General features: G+C 44.3%; 1 protein-coding gene across 1 annotated transcript in view; it reads left to right on the forward strand.

Moving 5' to 3' along the window:
* Window positions 1-2,188: 2,188 nt before the first annotated feature.
* LOC114794630 (usherin-like) overlaps window positions 2,189-21,066 on the forward strand; it is a 37,372-nt gene continuing 18,494 nt past the window's right edge. Inside the window, exons 1-9 of the mRNA XM_028987313.1 lie at window positions 2,189-2,230; window positions 2,457-2,654; window positions 3,316-3,470; window positions 4,781-4,979; window positions 10,567-10,674; window positions 11,270-11,453; window positions 13,328-13,485; window positions 15,991-16,149; window positions 16,458-16,620. Coding sequence (XP_028843146.1) covers window positions 4,829-4,979; window positions 10,567-10,674; window positions 11,270-11,453; window positions 13,328-13,485; window positions 15,991-16,149; window positions 16,458-16,620 — 923 coding nt within the window. The 5' untranslated portion in view covers window positions 2,189-2,230; window positions 2,457-2,654; window positions 3,316-3,470; window positions 4,781-4,828. The remainder of the gene's footprint in view (window positions 2,231-2,456; window positions 2,655-3,315; window positions 3,471-4,780; window positions 4,980-10,566; window positions 10,675-11,269; window positions 11,454-13,327; window positions 13,486-15,990; window positions 16,150-16,457; window positions 16,621-21,066) is intronic.

The raw sequence follows: 21,066 nt of genomic DNA on the forward strand, positions 1-21,066 counted from the left end.
ACGGCCCTGGTGCCAAGGGGGGGGGCATTGCCAGACCATCCGGCTAGCCCCTTCTGCGTCCGTTGGGACAAGCAGGCCCTCTTCCTGCCTGTCCCAGCTGGGTCCTCATGCCTACCCGGGGGGCTCTATGGCGCTCCACCCCTCTGGAGGCAGACGCAGGCCCATGCCTGGCCCGCCCTCCTCACTGGCTACCGGAGGACCCAGCTCCATCGCTTCCCCACCTCCCCTCCCCTCAGGAGGAGTCCCCAACCCGAACTGCACCCCCCCAAAAAATTCTTTGGGGGAGCACCCCCCCCGGCTGGACTTAGGGGTACCTTGGGGCTTGTCCACCTCGCCTTGGACCAGCACATTCGGGTCAGGAACCTCCTCCCTGGGGTTCGGCTCCGCGGCTGGGTCGCCATCTGGTGGACACAAAGAGGGGAAGTGGGGGCGACATACGGACACATATGCCACACAGACACACACAGACAGAGACAGACAGAAGAGAGGGTCGTCTGGCTCCCTCTCTGGGCTCTCCAGGACCTCCTCAGGGGGCACAGCCAGGATCTCGGGAGGTGCGACCTTCTCGTCGCCCGCCAGTGCTTGGTCTTCTTGCCCCGGATCCTGACTGGCGCTGGACGTGGTGGAGGGGCAGAGTTCGATCCCTGGCTCAGGCTCTGGCCGATCAAACTCCGCCCTCAGTCTCTGCTGGAAGTCCCGAAAAACTGCTGTCTGTCTCTCCCTGTTGCCAGAGGGCTGCGCTCCAGCCCCATGCTGACCCAAGCAGACACGAGAGGATGGTGGTGGTCTTATCAGTGTCTGCTGCCCCACTGAAGGGTCCCGGGACAATTGGGCTGTCCCACATGGGGCTGGGCACGTTGCTGGAGATGGTGGTAGGTGTGTGGTGTGGAGGGGGGTGGACGTCTTCTCCAGCAGGTGTGGACGCTGGTGCTGCGCTGCCTTTTCGCTGGGGAACGTCCGGGCAGAGGGAAGGCGGGTCGGCGACTGGAGCAGGAATGGAGGATTCCCTGCGAGGCAGTCCCGGCAGCGCAGTTTGCTGGCTGGCGACATCCCGTCGCCCTCTTCCACCAGCTTTCCTCACACTGCTGGGAGGGACGTGGGTCTCCACGGACCTCGTGACGATCCTGGTCGTCGTCCGTGTCAACCTCGTACCCCCGGAAGTCACATGGGTCATCACGGACGCCGCGATGATCTCGGACGCGCACGCTGGGCGGAGCCATCCCGGCACCGACCCCGCCCACCGAAAATCCACGTCATCATCGCTTTCGTCATCCGTGTCCTCCCACCGGTGACTCCGAGGGTCGTCCACCCTGCGGACATCCTGGACCCATGGCGCGATAAGCTCCCATGGGCAGTACTCTGGCCATTCGGGCTGGAGGCTGCCCACCTCCTCGCTGGAGGAACGCCGTCGTTGTTGTTGCCGCTTCTCACCCCCCTGGAAGTGACGTGGGTCCCCACGGACCTTGCGACGATCGCAGACTGGCGCGATGGGCGGAGCCCAACTCTCGTCTCCCGTGCTCTCGTCGTCGTCCGTGTCGTCCCAGTCCACGGGGAGCCTTGCCAGCAGAGCGCAGAGTTCTTGGCTCGACATGCCGAAGATCGTGGGGGTCGCATCTTCTGCGCTCGCTGCCCACGTCCCTTCCTCGCTGCTGCCGACGCCAACGTCCTCGCTCCGCCTCCTCACCCGCCGACGTTGTCGCTTCCGGGTTTCGCGGAGTTTCCCGGGGGTGACGTCATCACGCGGCGCCGCGTACCACGGCTTCTCGGGGAGAAAACGCTCCACCAGAACGGGCGGCGCGTCTCTCCCCTGGCGTCCGCGTTCGCCGCGCCGCGCTGCGTCCTTCGCGGCGTTTCTTCTCCTCCGCTTTCCACCTCTGCGCTTTTGGGTGGGTCGCTGGCATTCTGTCACGACTACGGACTTACGAGGGAAGGAAGCGCAGAGGTCTGACATACTGGGGAGGGGTTTTTATTCTACAACAAATAAACAATAAACTCAAAGAAACAATGGCGCGGTGGCCGAAAACAGTTTAACGTAAATAAAGAACTTAAACAAACCCGTAGGCGTGTGGCGATTGCCAGAACTCAAAACGCATGAAACAAAACTAGGTCAAGTTCGTGCAGCGAGTTCACGAAAATGCCAGCGACCCCGAACGGGCGGAAACTTCCGGCATTTATGGGGCGTCAGGATTAAAGTCAGGTGTGGAGGCCAGCTGCAGGCAATCCTGACAAGGTGGTTATAATGTTGTGGTGGAACAATGTAAAGAGTCACATGCACATGATTCTTTTAACTCAGCTTTTCTGACCTGCGACTTCGAATGTTAATTTGTGAAAAATATTTAGTTAAAATGTATTGACTTTTACAACCTATCAGCATACATGTATTTGGATTTCACTTTTAAATGTTTTTTATTTAACACATTAAATCTTTATGTATATTTCTGTATTTTACCTACCAGACACGGGCCTCGAGCCATTCAGCACCTATGAGTACAGGGTTAGTGCTTGGAACAGTTTTGGGCGGAGTTTCAGCTCATTCGCCTTGGTCACCACAAAAGAAGACACGCCCCAGGGGGTACCCACACCACACTGGAGGAAAGTGGGCAGTCGGGATGACATCATTTATGTGGAGTGGGCTCCACCCACACATACCAATGGTAATCTTATTTTTGAGGTTCATATGTGAGAGGCTTTAGGGTAATCTGGTTACTGCTGCTCTGTTTATTCAGGGGAGAACTATATTCGTTTTAATTGCTAATCACATCATAGCCAGAATGCAGCCTGAAGTGATGTTTGACTGCAGTTGGGATGATTTGATCCCTAAACTACAGCAAACTAGCAGCAGAGCACTTTGGTAATTATCACATGCCTGATGGAGGGAGAAACTGTAACTGGCTGATTAATTTATCAGCCCTCCTTAAAGGACTTCCCCATTACCGTGGTTAATCTGCATAGTCAGGGTACTAGCTATGCAGAATAATTTATGAAACAGAATTCACTTGCGCATAAATCGCTGCTAAGTGAAATAACAAGCTTTATTTGAGAGAACTTCTGTGCCACTTACTATGTGAGGGGAGGTGTTGATTGCTCATTAGGACTTCATTTTGTGCTTTAATCAAATGGCTTACAACCCAATCTGTTGTGATTTGAAATAAAGTTGGTCTACTGCCTGTACGGAAGTTGGAATTACTTGGATACACAGAGAAGCGAGTGGGAGTGCATACCAAAGAAAATGTGGAAGTTGATACATATACATATAATGATCTTCGCAGAGAGTTAGGCATAACCTCATAAATTCACAATGTTTCATTCCACCAGGTAAAATCAGTCACTATGTGATACTGCGTGATGGGCAGGAACGTTATCGTGGCAGTGAGCTCAGTTTCACTGACGTGGTGGACATTCGGCCCTTCCAGGAGTACGTGTACCAACTGAGAGCCTGCACCGCAGCCGGCTGTACCGACAGCCACAAGGTGAGGGCCTGTCTTCAGTCATTCATCATCTCTTCATCACAGGAACAGACTTTTTGTGTGAGTTATACACACACAGTGCCCCTTGGATATATGTTTGATGTATCATTCAGTCTGTGAATATACAGGTTTTGGTCTTGGTTTTCTTTCAACATTTTTTAATTTATTCAAACAAAACCTACATCCAGTCTGAAGAAACTTACCAATGAGGATTTAGGTAGATGTAATAGGTGTAACTATAAACTGGCCAAGTGAGTGTGTAATATAAAATTGTGATAGTCCCTAATTAGTCACATGGGCACATGCAAAGGAGATAATTGAGGGGATGTTATCTAATAATCTGTGGTGTAGTTTTAAAACAGCACGAGTTATTTACCACATGCTGCTATGCGACTAATGTGAATAATATTAGTCACAATTAGAATAATACAGATCTCCTTATGTGTTGCATAGACTTTAAAGCTGTATGGAGAGCAATGCTGGGAAGATTCTGGGATCTTGGCCATGGTGCTTGTCTGAACAGTTACTTCTTGCCCCGTTACATGTGCAGGTTATGGATTGCTGAGCAAACATGATTTTTTTTTGATAGCAGATTAATCGCTCCGGAGGCACAGCTATCTCTGTGACATTACTGTTATCTCCATAATAATTGATGTCAGTGGCTTGGCTGATGAAGGAACAAATGAATGCCGTCTTTTGTCTAATTTCTAGATCAGATTATTATTATCCACGCAGATCTGCCCACAGTGCCTGTTAGACTGGAGAACTGCCGTTGCAGAGTAAACACCCGTGCCAGTGGCTGAGTGCCACTACTATACATGTGCATGGCAAACAGAGCATCGTGGATGGTGGAGGAACACTTTTCCACTTTAACAACAACTTTAAGTGAGCCGAATTAAGTTGTACACCTGCAAGCATTGTCCAAACACCCTGCAATTATTGTGTAGCCCAATACACGGGGGCAATTACCCATGGTGCAGCTCTTCTCTAGCCCGGCTAGCCGGCAGTGGACGTCTAAAGCGGTGACGAAGGGGACTGATTTAATCTCGGTGGACACTATGAGGGGCCAGCCACCACATCAGCAAGAACGATGAGGGCCTGCAGCCCCGATCTCACTCCCTCACCCCGACTGGCTCCCACCCCGACCAACCTGGCCGGGCAAAAGAAAAACACCTTAACTGGGTCCCCTAGCCCTCTCCTAATAGTCTGCCACTCTTGAAGACAAGAGTTTAAACCACTAGTGACATTCTATTAGAGCAGGATATCCAAGCCCCCATTACAGCAAATTGCTCTGTAATTCTTTTTGTCTTCAGGTAGTGGCGGTGACTGTCCAGGGAGTGCCGGAGAATGTTCCGGCACCCATGGTGAGCGTGCTGGGGCCCCGGGCTCTGCAGCTCAGCTGGACCCCACCGGCCAGACCGAATGGCGTCATACGCGAGTACCACATCAATCAGAGCGGAGCTGGCCTCATCTTCACTGACACACAGAGGGCCATGCGTCACACTCTCACGGGTACAGTACACGCACACATCAGGGTTTTATTCAGCTCCATGGCAACTTCCTTCCACACGTCATATCAAAATTTTATTATACAGTTATACAGACAGGTGACACATTAAAGGGAGACCTGAAGAAATGAGTGTACAATCTAATTGGCGGGGTATATAGTGTTTTGGTCACTTCAAAACAACACAAGTTGTCACACAAAATGGTCAGAGTGATGTCAATATGCCTGACTGGAGCATACCTGAAATAGACAAAATATACAGTCAAAACATTAAAACCACTGACATTAAACCTGTTGTTTTGTCACATTATGCTGATTCTGTTGTGACTGAACCTGAAGACACTGAAACCTGTTTTATAGTGGCTCATGGTACCCAATGTCTCTTTATTTTATCGCATACTTTACATGTATAAATCCTCCAGTAGAATATTAATGTGCCTATTTTATTGGGTAATGCATTTTTCCCTAAAAAAAAAAAGGGAGCTGCTTTCTGGATCCCATACCAATTGTGCACTAACAAGCCCAAACCTTCAGTGTGAGGTCATTGGTACACACATGATGAACAGACCACAGGACATGTTTTCATCCTGAGGCTGAGATTGAGTGATGAATAAGTGTGCGACTGGTTTGTGTGTGTGTATGTGTTTGTGTGTCTGTGTGCGCAAGCAGACCCTGGCTTGTGGACACACTATGTCTCCTCCACACGCCCTGCCTTTATTTATGCATGCTGTTTCAGGAAGCAATCTAATGACTGAATTTACACCTGATTCCCGCAATGAGTGCCTGCCCTGCCCATCACTCCTCTGGGCACCTGATTTGTGGAGCTTCTTTTATCTGCCTTGGAGAGGAGCAGCGCTCCTGGCCTCGAGCCATCCGTCACTGGAGCAAGGATATGCACCGAGATGGCTTACTCTCTCTCTCGCCCTCTCTATCTTTCTCATGCATACGCACATATACGTCCACTCTGAATATACATTTCCAATATAATTCCAATCTTAATTATACAGTTTGCAATATACATACTACTGCATCTCATCCTTGTTTCCACAATGTTTTTTCCACAATAGTGTTAACCTTTATTATGGAACATACATTATTTTCTGGGTCAAGACAGTAAGACTATCAGCCACAATCATCAACAATCATCAAGTTTTTTTTATGTTTAATGGATATATGTATATATGTATAGGTTTTTTATTAATTAAATAAATGCCCTTTTTGTTACACTACACTTTTTTTACACTACACTTTTTGTGGCATGTACTCTCAAAGAAACACAGACACACAGACACAACATAAGCACAGAGACACTGCATACTTCTGATATGCAAAGGAACGGCATCTCACAGGAGACATGCAGTGGGAAATTTAAAAAAAAATTATAAACAAGGAGAATGTATTTCAAGGCCAGCATGTCTTTTTCTATTTAAAATTTTTTAATTTTCTTATATTGTGTGGACTTTTTTATTATGTGAAGCAATATCCTTCTTGCAGAAAATCTAATTTATTCTTTGCTTGCTGACAGAGATATGTTTATCAACTGATTATCAATTCTGAGCTCAGTCTATGGAAGCAATCCTACTGATTCTGCATACAACACAAAAACAGAACATGATCCGAAACAATGTGAATATAGCTGTTATAACCAGGTACACAGTTGATCAGGTCTGATGTCTTTCTGCCTCAGATGCCCTGAGGTTTGTACAGCAGCCAGGTCCTTGAATGCAGAGCTGAAGCTGATAGCATGACCCTGTTTTCCCCCCAGAGCTCCATTTCTGTTCTTTCTTTTAAAAGACCCTTCTGGATGAGGCGCAGGAGTGCGTTTTCACACACACTTGCACAATCACTGCTCTCCCTGGCTGATTCCAGTACAGCCGAGCCTCAGGCAGAAGATGTAGTTTGAGGAGGATTTGGAAAGAGTCACACAATCTTTTTGTAAATAAGCCTGAAATCATTAGGGAATTCCAAAAACGTCTGCCGTTCCTCAGGAACGTGTTGCCGACCAAAGATATTTCGGCAAAACTGCAGCAGGAGAGTTGCTGGAGAGCTCTAAAGAGCGGGAGCTGGCACAACCCTGCCCCTGGAATGCCAACTGGCTCGCCCTGGCAGCCCATGGCGGAGAAAGAGAAGGAGCGAGACAGCGGGAGGGGGATCTGATGGCAAATTTGGCCAACCGGCTCCTTCCCGTGTTGTCGGTTTGGTGAGGGGACGCGGTGGCCGTCTCGACAGTCTGGTGGAGGAGCGGCGTGTTGCTGGCAGGGCTGCGCCGTGTCTTCGCTGGGGGTTCCCTTTATGGAGACGCTCTAAGCCTGCGTGAGACTTTCATGTCCCGCCGCTCAGAGCTGCTAAATCCTCCCTCGGCAGCCAGATCTCCTCTCTCTGCACATCTCTCTGGGCACCGAAGCACCTTTTTTTTTTTCTTAAAGGGAGAAACAACAGCAGTGCATTGTGGAGCAGCAATGGCTTTATTGCCCTCTGCTACAGCCCCGGACATTTGTCAGGAGCTTTTCACAAGACATTTCTCTTCTTTTATGCTTCTTTTTTAAGAGACACTGGGCAAAGTTGTAGAAACTGCACATTATTGTTGTTGCCATGGCACGTTCTGTGGAAATGAATTAGATAGGCAATGTGAGTGTGTGTCATCTACATGCTCATTTACTAAATAATTGAACAAACAGAAGATCTGTTCTTGATTGCTACAGGTGACATTTTGAGATTTTTACAATGAGGTTTTTGTGTTGTTACACAATCTGCATTTTTTAAATCCTGAGACGCTCAAATCCTGAGACGCCCAAATAAAAGGGTAATCTTTCCCTTGCTGCCTCTTTTTGTTATCCGAACAAATATTGCCTAAATTAATGAAGGAAATTATAATGAAAGTTTAAAACTGCCACCCTTGCCCTGAGGGGCAAAACAGAAAGAAAAGGAACAGAACTGGTCTGGGCAAAAATGGTGGGAAGGTAAATGAGCGCTTTACTTGAAATATGAGCATAAATAATTGCTCTCTGATTCTCGAAAGCTTAATGTTTAATACGACATCCGTCATTCTCGTACCAAGGGAGAATTACAACAGTCACACACTAGGGTCTCACATCCACATTTCTGTTGGTTTTTCTTCTCAGAAAGTATGTGATGTGCTATATATGGTTACAGTTAATTAGTAAACAGAACATACATTAGCAATTTACCTCCATGATGGGACAATTGACCTTGACACTGGAGCTCCAGACTAATTTTCCAAACACAAATGCAACCATATGACTTTTTTTATTATGTATTAGCATATTATCTGCCCAAAGATGAAAGGAAGAATTATTTTCACCTCGAAGACATCCCTAAACTCAGCTGTGTTATGGAGAAAGATGTATGTGCTCATCACATTCGGCGCAGCACAAATGAGCAGTTCAAAAATAAATATCCAGCCCCTGATGACTCGAAAATATATATAGTTTTTCATTTGCTAATTTGAATTATTGCTTTCAATTATATAAATTATGCTGCTAACCATGCATTTAATTGGGCATTACTAAGTGAATTATTAATTCATTAATACACACTACATGCCTTTCTTTATTTGTGTTTCCCACTGCTGCATTCACATCAGAACATTCTGCTCTCTAACCTCACAGCTTGCATAATTTTACTAGGTATAATGAAATATTATAGACATTTTTATTGTTTTTTCAAATTATTTTATTAATTTGCTCTTTGAAATGTAAATACGTATTGATGTTATCAGTATAGTTATATAATGATATACTTTATGGATTAACTCTTGCATCATGTTGGTGAATGGTGTTTTCAAATTTTAATAAAAAAATGTATAAATGACAAAATCTTTCATCCCCAACTATATACTGACTCTATATATGAAGATAGTGACTGATTATTAGTAATTCTTTAATAAGGTGAGATGATATATTTATTACACATTACATTTTACATGTAATTAACCTAGCATTTACATAGGTAATTTTTTATTTAATTACATGAAAAGCGACCTTTATGAAAATGTCTACGTTTTTGAGATGCACGAGTAGACATCTTTCTAATTCTATAATGTAAGAAGTTTTTTCCCAAAACGGCTCCCAACCATATGACTCCTGTGTCTGAAATGTCCTCTTGTGTCTGCCGTCCTCTCTACGCGCATATGTCAGCATTCACCCCGTCATGAGGAACAGCGGGCTGCTCGTCCTGTGCTCCCCGGCGCAGGGTAATGACTCTCCCTGTGAAGATGAATGAACCGCCGGCTTTGACTCTCATCTGTGTCTTATTTTAGCTGGGGAGGCAGTTTGCTGTGCTCGGGGGCTCGGGAGAGCCGGACAGAGGAGAGAGCCCCCCGCACCAGCTCGGCCTCCTCTAAATTATGCGTGAGCAGGGGAAACCTGATCCCATAAAAGGCATCGGGGGTAGTCTCTGAGCTCGGCCGACGCGTGGAGCCCACAGATCGCTTCATAATCCTCTCCAGACAAAAAAAGCATTAAGTAATTGTAGACAGGAAGTTCGCACTTAATTATTTAGAGGTGTTATCAATGCGCTAAGTAAACTGAGGCATTTTGTGCTATCTCTCCACCGTCAAATGCCTTCAGGGACCAGAGGCCAGCAGCCATCATCTTCTCATATTCTCTAATGCAAAGAGTAAATGGCAGCTTGTCAATAAAAGATCTTTTTATATCATTTATTACCCAACACTTCCACTCTCCTCTACAGAACAATTTGGTTGACAGTTACGGCATTGTTTCACTTTGTGTTAGTGGTGTGCAACAAATGGGCTGGCGTATGCTCAGAGGACGGAGTGTTAAAATGATTGAAGTTTTTTATTTTTTCCTTCTTTATCTTATTTATATATTTATTTGTTTGCTCTTTTTGATTAAAATGACATATTTCTTAAACAGGCTAAGAGTGCCCCCTTCAGTGTGAGGGGGAATATCTTCCCGAGTTCAGTTTAAAAACCTGCGTGGATTTGTGTTGAGACCACTGAGTCATTTAGGATTTTTAATTAAAGATAATAGAATGAAGACCTGTGGCCTGTCTTAGATTTCTGTTCATTTCATTTTGAAGAGGAAGGAATCATAAATACCACAATGTGTAATAAAATGGGATATTTATGTGTGTATTGGTTGGTTTTATATTTAGGTGCCATAAAATAATATGTTAATAATTAATCTAAAATTATGATTATTATGAAATTCTTACGATTTTTTTCTCATTGCATTGCACACTTTTGTGACTGTAATCTATGCTTCATCCAAAAACAGTTCAGAATTCTGTGAAAACTAGTTTTGGTTTAAATGGGACTGGTTGTGAATCAAACTCAAGAACTGGCTGGTGACGTCTGCTGGCTTTTGGAATTTTAATAACTGCATTATTAAAATTTTGCGGTGTTTTTTACAGAAATACTGTAACATTGTTTCTAAAGTATTTAAAATGCAGTCACTGTTAATCTCTAAATGTTGTATTTTATCATCTCACTGAATTTACAGTGTCGATAGTCTATTGTAAGAAATATAAATATTGCATTAGGTATGGATTTACATGCATGGTAGTGTATGTGCATGTGTGTGATTAGGTGTGTCTCTCGGTTTGGCACAGGTCTGCAGCCTCACACTGATTATAGCTTTGTGCTGACTGCCTGCACATCGGCTGGTTGCGGAGCAAGTCAGCCATCTACGGGCCGCACACTGCAAGATGCACCAGTGGGTAAGCAGCGCGCTGCACACACTGCCCCCCCCTCACCTCCTTTCACTCACACACACATCTACCCATTCAGTCCTGACAAGACCCCAATTTTATTCATGTAGTTTTTTTATTTCCTTTTTTCAAAAAACTCCCTTAGACTTTGCATTAAACTTAATGCAAAAGCTTGACAAATGTTTCATTTATAACACTGCTTGATTACTGAACACTGGGAGGTTATCTTAGAATTGTCAGATTTTATAAGAAAAACATTAATTAAATATAGATTGTAATAAGGATTTATTTTCAGTCGTTTGGATGGCTTAATAATTCACATAAAGATCTGAGTAAAAAAATACATTTAACATTCTCTCATGCTGTGCCAGTTGGCTTTGGTTCACTGATCAATAGAAATGTATTTAAAATTTTCTTTCTGTTAAAAAAATGATAAACGTGGCCACAAATTATACTGAATGTCAATTTTTTTTAGTTTAAATTGATATGTGCTGCAAAGTCTTACGCATACATAGCATCCCTCACTTCTGCTTCTGCTTCATGATGGACCCTGATTTGATTTCCTTCCCTCTACCCCCTCCCCCCACCCCCCCTTGTCTGTTAGGTGTATGGGCCAGTCCGAGGCATGTCTTGGTGAGCCCAAATGAGGTCGAGCTTTACTGGAGTGAGCCCTCCCAGCCCAATGGCCTGCTCTCCCAGTACCGGCTGCTGCGCGACGCGGCGCTGCTCTTCACTGGCGACAGGCGAAACATGAGCTACACCGACACTGGCCTGCAGCCCAACAGCAGGTCCTATCCATCAGCCCTCACTAACAAGCTATTAGCAGCTGATTATTGATGACACCGAATCCTGTGTGTGTCTTCCCTATAATTTTTTATTAACCGGCCGGTTAATGTGTCGGCATGTTCAGCTAAACATTAAGGCATTTTTGAGCTGCTGATCTTATGCACATCATGCTGATAATGGTCATAGGTGGCCAATGAAGGGTTGTCTGGTCATTTCCATTACTTTGTGGTCTTTGAGTCTGTGTATAGTTAAAAAAATGCAAGAGAACTTTTTAGAAATCTATACTTTTTTAATGCAATGCCTGTTCCCAAAATAGTCAGCATTTCGAGCTGTAACATTCCAGGATTTATAACCATCTATCCTAACGTGAATATTGAGGAACGTTGTTCATTCATTCTTCATTACAGAGGAAAGTTGATTGTGCACTGTGTGACACACACACCAGCAAAAACAGACAGGATGGGTTAAGAGCACTATTTCCCCCATACCCTGACTCACAGCTTGTACTTGCTTGCATTTTTATTGATGTCGTTCATTGTCAGAGTCCTGTGACAGCACCCTGCACTGGGCCACGGGGGTGTCTGAAGAACCCCCCCTGTTTTTTCTGACTCTTCAGTGTAGGCTGGGGAGGTGCTTCAAACAGAGCCAGGAGATGCATGACGTTTAATTTGCCATAATTCCAGATAACCTGCCAAAAGGAATTCCCTTCCAGCCTGCCCTCTTTTCTCTTTCTTCTTCCAATTTGGCTTTTTGTGCAGAGAATTACAAAAGCGGAGCAGCGGCCTCATTACCCCGAGCCGGAATACAGGGATGTTCGAAACGGTTAAACAGGCCCGGAACCAGCCGGCCTGCACCCACCGCTCATTGATTATTTATGACACTGTTGATTAGCTGTCACTTATCTCACCATTGTAGAAAGTCTCTCTGATGGCTGAAATATTAACCTTTCTCTCCCCTGGGGACGTGCTGGAAGCACCACCTGCTTTGATATGGCACATCGTGTTTATTTTGCTTATATCTGGAGCGGCTGTTTCAGTTTTCCTCATGAATGCATTTATTCTCTACATACAATATGGCAAATGAACCATCTATAGTCTTAATGCAGCTCATCCCACTTTTGTAAAGGCTTTTTAAACATGTTCATTGTTGTCCTATAGCGTTAATGGCAAATTAATGCTTAATGTGACCTACTTACATTGCTCATGTAATCCTTTAGTGTTACATTAACAAAAAAATTCTGTGTTTTAAAGGCTTATCTTTTGTGTTAAGTTGTGTTAAAGATTCTGCTTTGCATTACCACAGACTAGTACATAGTCATTGAGGTTTTTTTGGACAAGCACCCCTTCCATTAACTGTTTAGTGTTGTTTATTCTGAATCACAATAGTAAAATTTTGCGTTTACAGTAATATTGATAAAAAAATGGTCAGGTCTAAAAATGGGGGGAACTGTCCACATTTTCACAGCGGCTGGCAGTGGTCAGTTGTGTTGTTTTGTGTTGTGCTTTTCAATCGACCGGAATAAACCACAAGCCACACTGAATGGTTTCGGCCCAGCTCTCTCACACACACACACACACACATATACACACACACACTGCATTACACTGAAGCAGGATGCTAATGCACTGCTGATCGGTCATGTTCAGGGCTTGTCAAGCACGGTCTTAAAGCCTGGAGGCTCTTTTATTATTAATTATTCCTCTGCAAGAGCCTTTCCATTGTCTGCAAGTTGTGAATTTTACATCAATTTTACAAAACATTTACTGCTCCTTTTCTTTTTTTGTGTGTGCGTGTAGATTTGTAGTCTGTGTGCATCAGTAGATCCATTAGCACAACATACTTTTGTGTTATTGAGTTGGCATTGTGTGCTTGGCAGGTATGTGTACGAGTTGGAGGCCAGCACGGGTGGCGGGAGCAGCCGCAGTGACAGATACGTGATTCAGACCCCAGTCTCGTCCCCGGAGCAGATCCAGCCTCCGTATAATGTCACCGTCACCAGCCCGCGCTCCGTCTTTGTCGCTTGGACAGCCCCAGGTAATGTTTACACCTAATGCACTAAAGCAAGACCACTACTTAGCGATCACTCTGGGTGATTTATCCCCAGTTTGACTGGAATACTTGGCGTGGGGTAATATACGATCGGCATTGTGTGTAATTTAATGGGAGCTGAACATGGCCACAGCATACATGCATCACATCATACTGGACGTGGATGGGGCCAGGGAATCAATTATCATTCAGACGCTACTTACTGCTGGCCTAACACGTCTGATTTATAACGGAGTGGTTTTGAAGTGCCTGCTTCCCACCATTTTTTTTACACTTCTCTTCTTCCGTTTGTTCTGCCTTCTAACTTTTGTACAGTGGACAACAATTTGCTCAGACTTACATCTCATTGTGTCAAGTCTTTGTTTATTTGCTTCTTAATGCAACAGTGTTCTTAACATGTCTTATGTGATGCCCTGCACGAGCCCTGCAGCCGCACGCCTTGCACACACCCGTTCACTCTCACCACATACTGATTCAGCGCACATCACTAGCCACACCCACCAAATTGCACACCTTAGTCTTCAGCCTTGCACCTGACATTGCCACACTGGTTACTTCTTACGAGTGATGACGTGCGAGTGATGACGTGTTTACGGGCCTCTTCCCGGTTTCTTTCGTTAATTTTGAGGTTTATAAAATAAACCTGATTTTCTGTTTTGTTCCTCCTTGTTTCTCTCGACACATGTTGACACCTATTCCCTGTTTTTATTCCTTGTCTTCATAGTTACTGCATCAATAAAATGTAGTTACTTAATAATAACAAGAACCCGACTATTCCTGTGGTTTGAAGAAGGACTTAAGGAGTCTAAAAAGTTCAATTGAACTCTTGTTTCTCTGTAAGATCCTCGGCTTTTGGTCATGAAAAGGGAAATGGCTTCAGCCTTTCAACAGCCTTGAATGGTTCCACTTCAGACCACAGCCCATTGGCCTGCGTCAATCAATCAATCACAGCCTCTACAATCCCAGCTGCTGCCAGCAGCCTCATCTACACAATCACGCTGTGCATGCAAGTGTGTGTGTGTGTGTGCGTGTGTGTGCGTGCGCATGCTGCAGACGACCAAGATGGAGCGAGCAAACAAACAAACAAACATGATCTCCCCTGTGGTTGCTTTAGCACGCTGCCAAGCTGTGAGGGGAGCAAAGACATGTACACACGTACTGACACACACACATGCATGCACACTTACGTCACCCTATCACTTCCTCACTCCCCTTCTCCTGCCCACTCACTGCCCCACCCTGACGCTAACAGCAATTTCAGCCTCCACCTGCTGTGTGTGTGTGTGTGTGTGTGTGTGTGTAGGTGTGTGTGTGTGTGTCTTTTGGTGCATTTACATGATTGTCTGCCTCAGATGATCCATCTTTTTTTATTATTCTTTCATTACCCCTTGTCCCAAAGAGGAGAACTTTTCCAACAGGTCCAATTATACTGTAAGAGAGTTTAAAGAGTCCCTATACAGCACAAAAAAAAACATTTACATAGGCATGCTGCGTTATTGATTTTAGATTTCTCAAAAGGGGGAAAGAAGTATGGCTTGGAACTCGAATGCGTCAGACTTGATTAAGCCATGATGCAGCATTTTGCGTGCTGCGTAGAGACAGGAGGCCGCTGATGGATCAGATCTGAAGGTGTTCCCTCTTTCTTCCTCTCGCTGCTATTATTTCTTATTAGGGTCTTATTCAAGCTGAAAGAGCCGAACTCAAAGTCAGTGATTAGTTGTAAATAATAGAACTTAAGGACCTGTGCGATTGAACTGTACTGGCAGATTGCTGTGATCAAAGCGTGGTATAATTTGGCCCGGGTTTGTGTCTCGGCAAAAGACTACATCTGCTCTGGGAGACAGCAATGAGGGAAGTTGAATAATTTAACTTTTTCATTTGTAAAGATAATCAGCCCATTCTGAATACATCTCGCCCTCATAAATGTTGAATAGCCTATCAGACTCCAGTTGCCGTAAATTATGAAGCATGCCAGTGATGGGAATATTAACAAAGTGGGGATGCAGGTGCCTCCCCCGGCCCGGTGGAAATGTGTTATGGCAGCCTGTCAGGCGGCTGTGTGTGAGCGTGGGCCAGTAAATAAAAACAGTGCCATGTACAGTTAGAGCTGCCCGCCTCAGGTTCGGGCCTGTGTGGTTGGGCTTCATCCGGGCTGAGAATTAGTTTCCCTGCAATATTTGTGGTTTTGCTCAGAATCCATTATTATGATGCCTTATGGCAAAATTGCAGGAATAGTAAACACATTTATTAAGTGATGCTGTCAGCATTATCTATTCCTTAGACCCACTGAACTCATGTTTTTGTCGGTTGGATCCTTTAGTGATGGTACTGGCTCAAGCGGCAGTTCTTTTCCTTTATTCCACGCCATTATCCATCTCAAGTAGCCCTTGATATTAGCACCTATTAGTGCTTCAGAGAATCACGTCCCTCTCATCTCCTTACTTCTTTTGATCTGTCTCTCTCACTCCCTCCCCCTCCCATTGGATGCAGGGGTATTCAATGCAAGTCTTCCCCTGGAATACAACGTGCTGCTGAACCCGGGCAGCAAGGAATCCCTCATCAGAGTTGCAGGGAGAGACCAATACCTCCATCTGCCAGGCCTGCATCCATTCACACATTACCTCATCCGTGTCCAGGCCTGCCAGCCGGGTGGGCACTGCACTTAAAACTCAAATATCATTATTTATTATTATTATTATTATTATTATTATTGATTTAACAGTATTCCTTATTTAGTTTAAAGAATAGCAAACAAATGTCTGTTCTTTCACTCAAAATTCATTTATTTATTGATATGCTATTGGAGCTCCTCAGTCACATTAAATGAATAATACATTTGCTCAACTTTGTCATCATTGGGTATTTAAAAAGTCTTAAAATATTCCGTACACCTATAAGACACAGCTCTTGAATTGCATTGTGGAAATCATTATATTTTGGATTTTTTGTTGTTCCAGACGGCTGTGGTGTTGGTAAAGGGGTGAATGTTCAGACTTCTGAGGCTGCTCCAGAGGAAATGGAAGCGCCCATAGTGAAAGCAGTTGGGCCTACAGTGATTGAAGTGCGCTGGACCCAACCGCACAAACCCAATGGCTTCATCACCGCATACTTTATACACAGGTAAAATCCCTGCACCCACTGGATTTGTACATCTGTACGTTTAGTAAATACAGCTTGTTGGCTTTGGACTAGCTGCTTTTTTCACCCCCAAAAATCCATATGAGTAAGTGCACTTCACACAGGTGTGACACATCACACTTTGCATGCTTAGCATCCTTCACACACAGGTGAATGACAGCATATTCCACACACCTAACACACACACACCATCTAACTCATTTTGTCAGAATCTGTCTCCATCAAACGCAGTGCAAGCATCTGCCGCCTCAGTGCCATGCTGACCACATGCATTCAGAATAATCTGTGTGCTCATGCTTCTGCTGCTGCCATTAACGTCCGCTGAGTAAATGGCGTCTGGCTCCATGGCCTGAGGTCAAAAAGCATTCAAGTTCCAATTGTCTGCTCTTATGGACAGACAGTGAGGGACATGGTGGGCCGTGATGATGGATCAAGACTGCAGGGCAGAGGCGGAGTGAAAGTGGGGGATGTAAAGGAACAGGCTCTGCTGAATCAGGCTGTTGCTGTACATCAAATAATCCTACCAGCATTCTGTTCCTGACATTAAACAGTAAAAACTTCTTAAGAGCACAAGCCTCCCTGTGCTCATCTTGTTGGCCTTCTTCACATTAGTGTTCTCTTAGAACTGGGAACATGAGGTCATATTTTGGTGAGGATAAACTCCATCATCATTGCTATATTCCTACCATCAACGGAGCACAAACAGAGCCTTATGCGGAGCTGGCAGCACCAACATTTCCCTCGTGTGGTGCCACTTTTCAGCAGCTAGCTACTTATACCCATTATTGCAAAGAGTCTATACTCTTGATTGCAAAGCCTGAAGTAACAAATAGAGCACCTTTAAACAGTTTATTAGCATGCAGATTACATAACTGTGTAGCAGTATCATAGTAAACCAGTCCAACCTGTCTCATTTGCCCAGGTACCATCAGTGCACTGACCTTGACGTTAAGGAGCACCCAATCACTCATCTCATATATACACCAAGATACGAGTTTTGATACCAGCAAAAAAATCACGCCGGTTCTGTCAAGGGGTGTTTATGGCAAAATCATTAATGGCAGCCAGCTCTGTGTCTAGCACATAGACCACCATCCAGATCCAGGCTAGAAACAGAGAGCAGGAGGAAACTGGCTGTGTTAAAAGAGCTCAGGCAGCCTGGGTTAAATGGGAGCTGACACAGGCCCGTTGCCTTAGATTATTCTGAACACACTCGATACCCGATATAAAGAGTAATATGAAACAGAATGCCATAACGCTTTCCGCAGCTCAGAGGCAGTAAAGCTCATACCAACATGACACAATCACACCGCCATCATAATGGTGTGCTGCCAGAGTGCCTGCAATGAGCTTTATTCATGGCAAATAGGGACTGGGGCACCAGGGGCCTGGCTGACTCACAAACACAAATCAGCGCTACTAAAGCAGTCAACAATTCTGTTCATCTTCCATTGCAGGGAAAAGGACCGTGTGACATTGTGAATTTACCTGATGTGCCATTCCATTTAAAACATGCATTATTTCAGTTTTATTTAATTCATTGTTAATTTCATCTGCATAATCCCATACAGGTTTCAGTATCTCTTTGGCAACAGAATCATGACCAAGACAGCAGTAACACCATGTCATCCAACCATTGTCATATACACAATGTCACAGAGGACAATACATTTTTCATTCTCTATGTCCTCCAGCAACATTAGACATTCATTAAAAAAACAGCAAAACAAAAAATAAAGAAGGTGTAAATTAATAAATCATATATATAAAACATAATAAATCATAAATATTTTTTTAAAACAAAAATATTTAATATCTTAAAGTGCAGTGCACATAAGCAAATTCATTCTGTGCAAGCAAAGTAAAATGATCAAACACAAAAGCGTACATAAAATGTAGACAATTAAAAAAAATGTATATAATAGCACATGGTAAACCCTGTAAACACATTGTTCTTCATCAAGCGTGCATGTGGGCATGCCAGAAGATTCATCAGCAAAGGTTTATGTCGAATCAAGGGCAGAGGCGCATGTTGACCAATGTCATACAAATGCAAGGTCAGTGCAGCCTAAGCCCTCTAAACTCCTGGAAAAATATCATTAGCATATCCAGAGAGCCCGTTGCATTTAGAGGACGCCTGGCTCGATTTAATTTGAGTCCCACATGGCTTGATAGGATACGACCAAGTACACCACATAAACCTCCAGCACTGAGGGGCCTGCATTAGCCCAGTAAGCTCTAAAGCCTCAGTGAATCTTTACATCTAGTTGCTGTATGGCGGAATATGTCCGCTGTATTAATTTTAATCTGTTTTATTGTGAGAAACTCATCATGTTGCTTAGTTGCCAGAGTGTGGGCACTGTGCCTTTTGCATAAGTGAAAGCCCCTCAAGGGATTTGTTGCCATTCTGTACACGTTCTGTGGGTTTTTATTTTCCTGGGTTCCCTTAAGCATATCAAAAGCTTGTGGTAATTTAATGTCTAGGTGATGCCAGATCATGCCAGACATTTCACCTTCTTTAGGTTCTTATTCAGGTGAATAAATACAGATTAATTCTTGTGAACATGGTCCCTTGGTTGGGATCATGTGCACACATGTTATTTGCTCAGCAAGTCTGACCGTGTAAAACCAGGATTCGGTAGGACTTCATTCGGTAGAATTATTTGTCATTGTGAAACACCACCTCACAGCATACGGAGCACACAACAAAATGAGGCCAGTGCATTTAACCCGTCCTGTGAAAGGAGCAGCAGGCAATCTCAAGGCACTCGGAGGACAGGGACAGGGGTACCTCAGTGGTACCTGGATGGTTGATCGATTGAAGTGACCTTTGGGAGTGGTAATTGTTTTATATATATACTTATAACTATATTTAACAATATAATTATTGATGATCCAACAGAAATTGATTAATAAATAAATAGAAAAGTTTTAAATATATTTTATAATGATATTTGCTATTTATATGAAATTAACTAGCAAGTAACTCATTATGGAATTTTATGTACAGAACATGTTGAGAAAGTTTATGGTGACAAAAACTTATGTTTATACATGTGGGTAGAATCTGCAGTATGAATGTAAAAAAACATTCTGTTATACACCGCAGTGAAATAAACATACATATGAATTATTCCAAGTTATAAAGCAAGTTATGACATTTACATTAGCAGACATCCCTATCCCGAGTGACTTACAATCAGTAGTTACAGGGACAGTCCCCCTGGAGACACTCAGGGTTAAGTGCCTTGCTCAGGGACACAATGGCAGTAAATGGGGTTTGAACTTGTGACTTTCTGGTCTTTTGGTTCAAAAGCGAGTATCTAACCAACTAGGCTACTAGCACACTGCAATGTATTGTTTGTTGTGTAATTCAAACATTAACAACGCTTCATAAGGTATACACGCTGGGGGAGATGGTAATTGGCTGTTACAAACAGTTGTTTATAGCTAAAGTACTATGCATGTTCCAGGAGACAGAAATGTGGAGTGCTCTTCGCATACAGGCCGGCGCTCGGCGCTGAAAGTGGTCTTATTTTAACTGTAGGGAGGGGGTTATTCCAGACGCCCGCTCTCGTGGCGGGCCTCCATTCCCAGCTGTGTGCAGTAGTTTAGTGTCTCAGTGTGAGTGGGGCCGCTCCCCTGCCGGACGCTGTTTATCTTTATTCTAATGCAGTGGGCAGGATTAGGCAGCGCTGCACACTCCCGCACCCTCGCCAAAGGAGCCGGGGGCCGGCAGGGGCCACATTAGCTGAGCAGAATGTCATTTTCTCCAGCAGCATGGAGGCCTGGCGCTAATGTGGGGGAATTAACGAAGCTTGCCCAGCACCGAGCCGAGCGAACGGCCCCCACACTCACCTCCACCGTCTGCTCATCACACACAACCACACACTCACACAGAGGCATTGTTCTTGATGCAGGTTCTCTGTCCTGAATGTAGGCCAGGCCTTCTTTTTTTTTGTTTGGTTTTTGTTTGTTAGGTGTGGAATATGCTCAAAAAGAACAATTCAAGAATGAGAAACAGATGCTTATTTATACAGAGTAGAATTGGCTGATCTGAAGAGGAGAGGGGAGGAGAGTGTGTTGAGCTGTCAGGTCAAAAAGGGGGTTATGGAGAGAAATGCAATGGAGCAAAACAGTGCAGCCCATCCCCCGTGCACCTCACTCAACGTTCACACCTCCCACTGCCTCTACTTACCTCCCATATTTATGTCTGAGTACAGACATAATGTCTGTGTGCGGATTTCTGTGAGTAAATAATGGTTTTACATTGCTTTTGGTTATTACAGTGTTGTACAAATATGTCTTAGTGAGGGACAAATTACCTTAAAAAGAAATAAAATTTTAGTTTTAACATTAAATATTAAACAAGAATTGAGTTAAATCTACAAAGAATTAGGTTTAGGCACATTTATTATATAAAAAATG

This window comes from Denticeps clupeoides, chromosome 1 (genome assembly GCF_900700375.1).
Source record: "Denticeps clupeoides chromosome 1, fDenClu1.1, whole genome shotgun sequence".
NCBI lineage: Eukaryota > Metazoa > Chordata > Actinopteri > Clupeiformes > Denticipitidae > Denticeps > Denticeps clupeoides.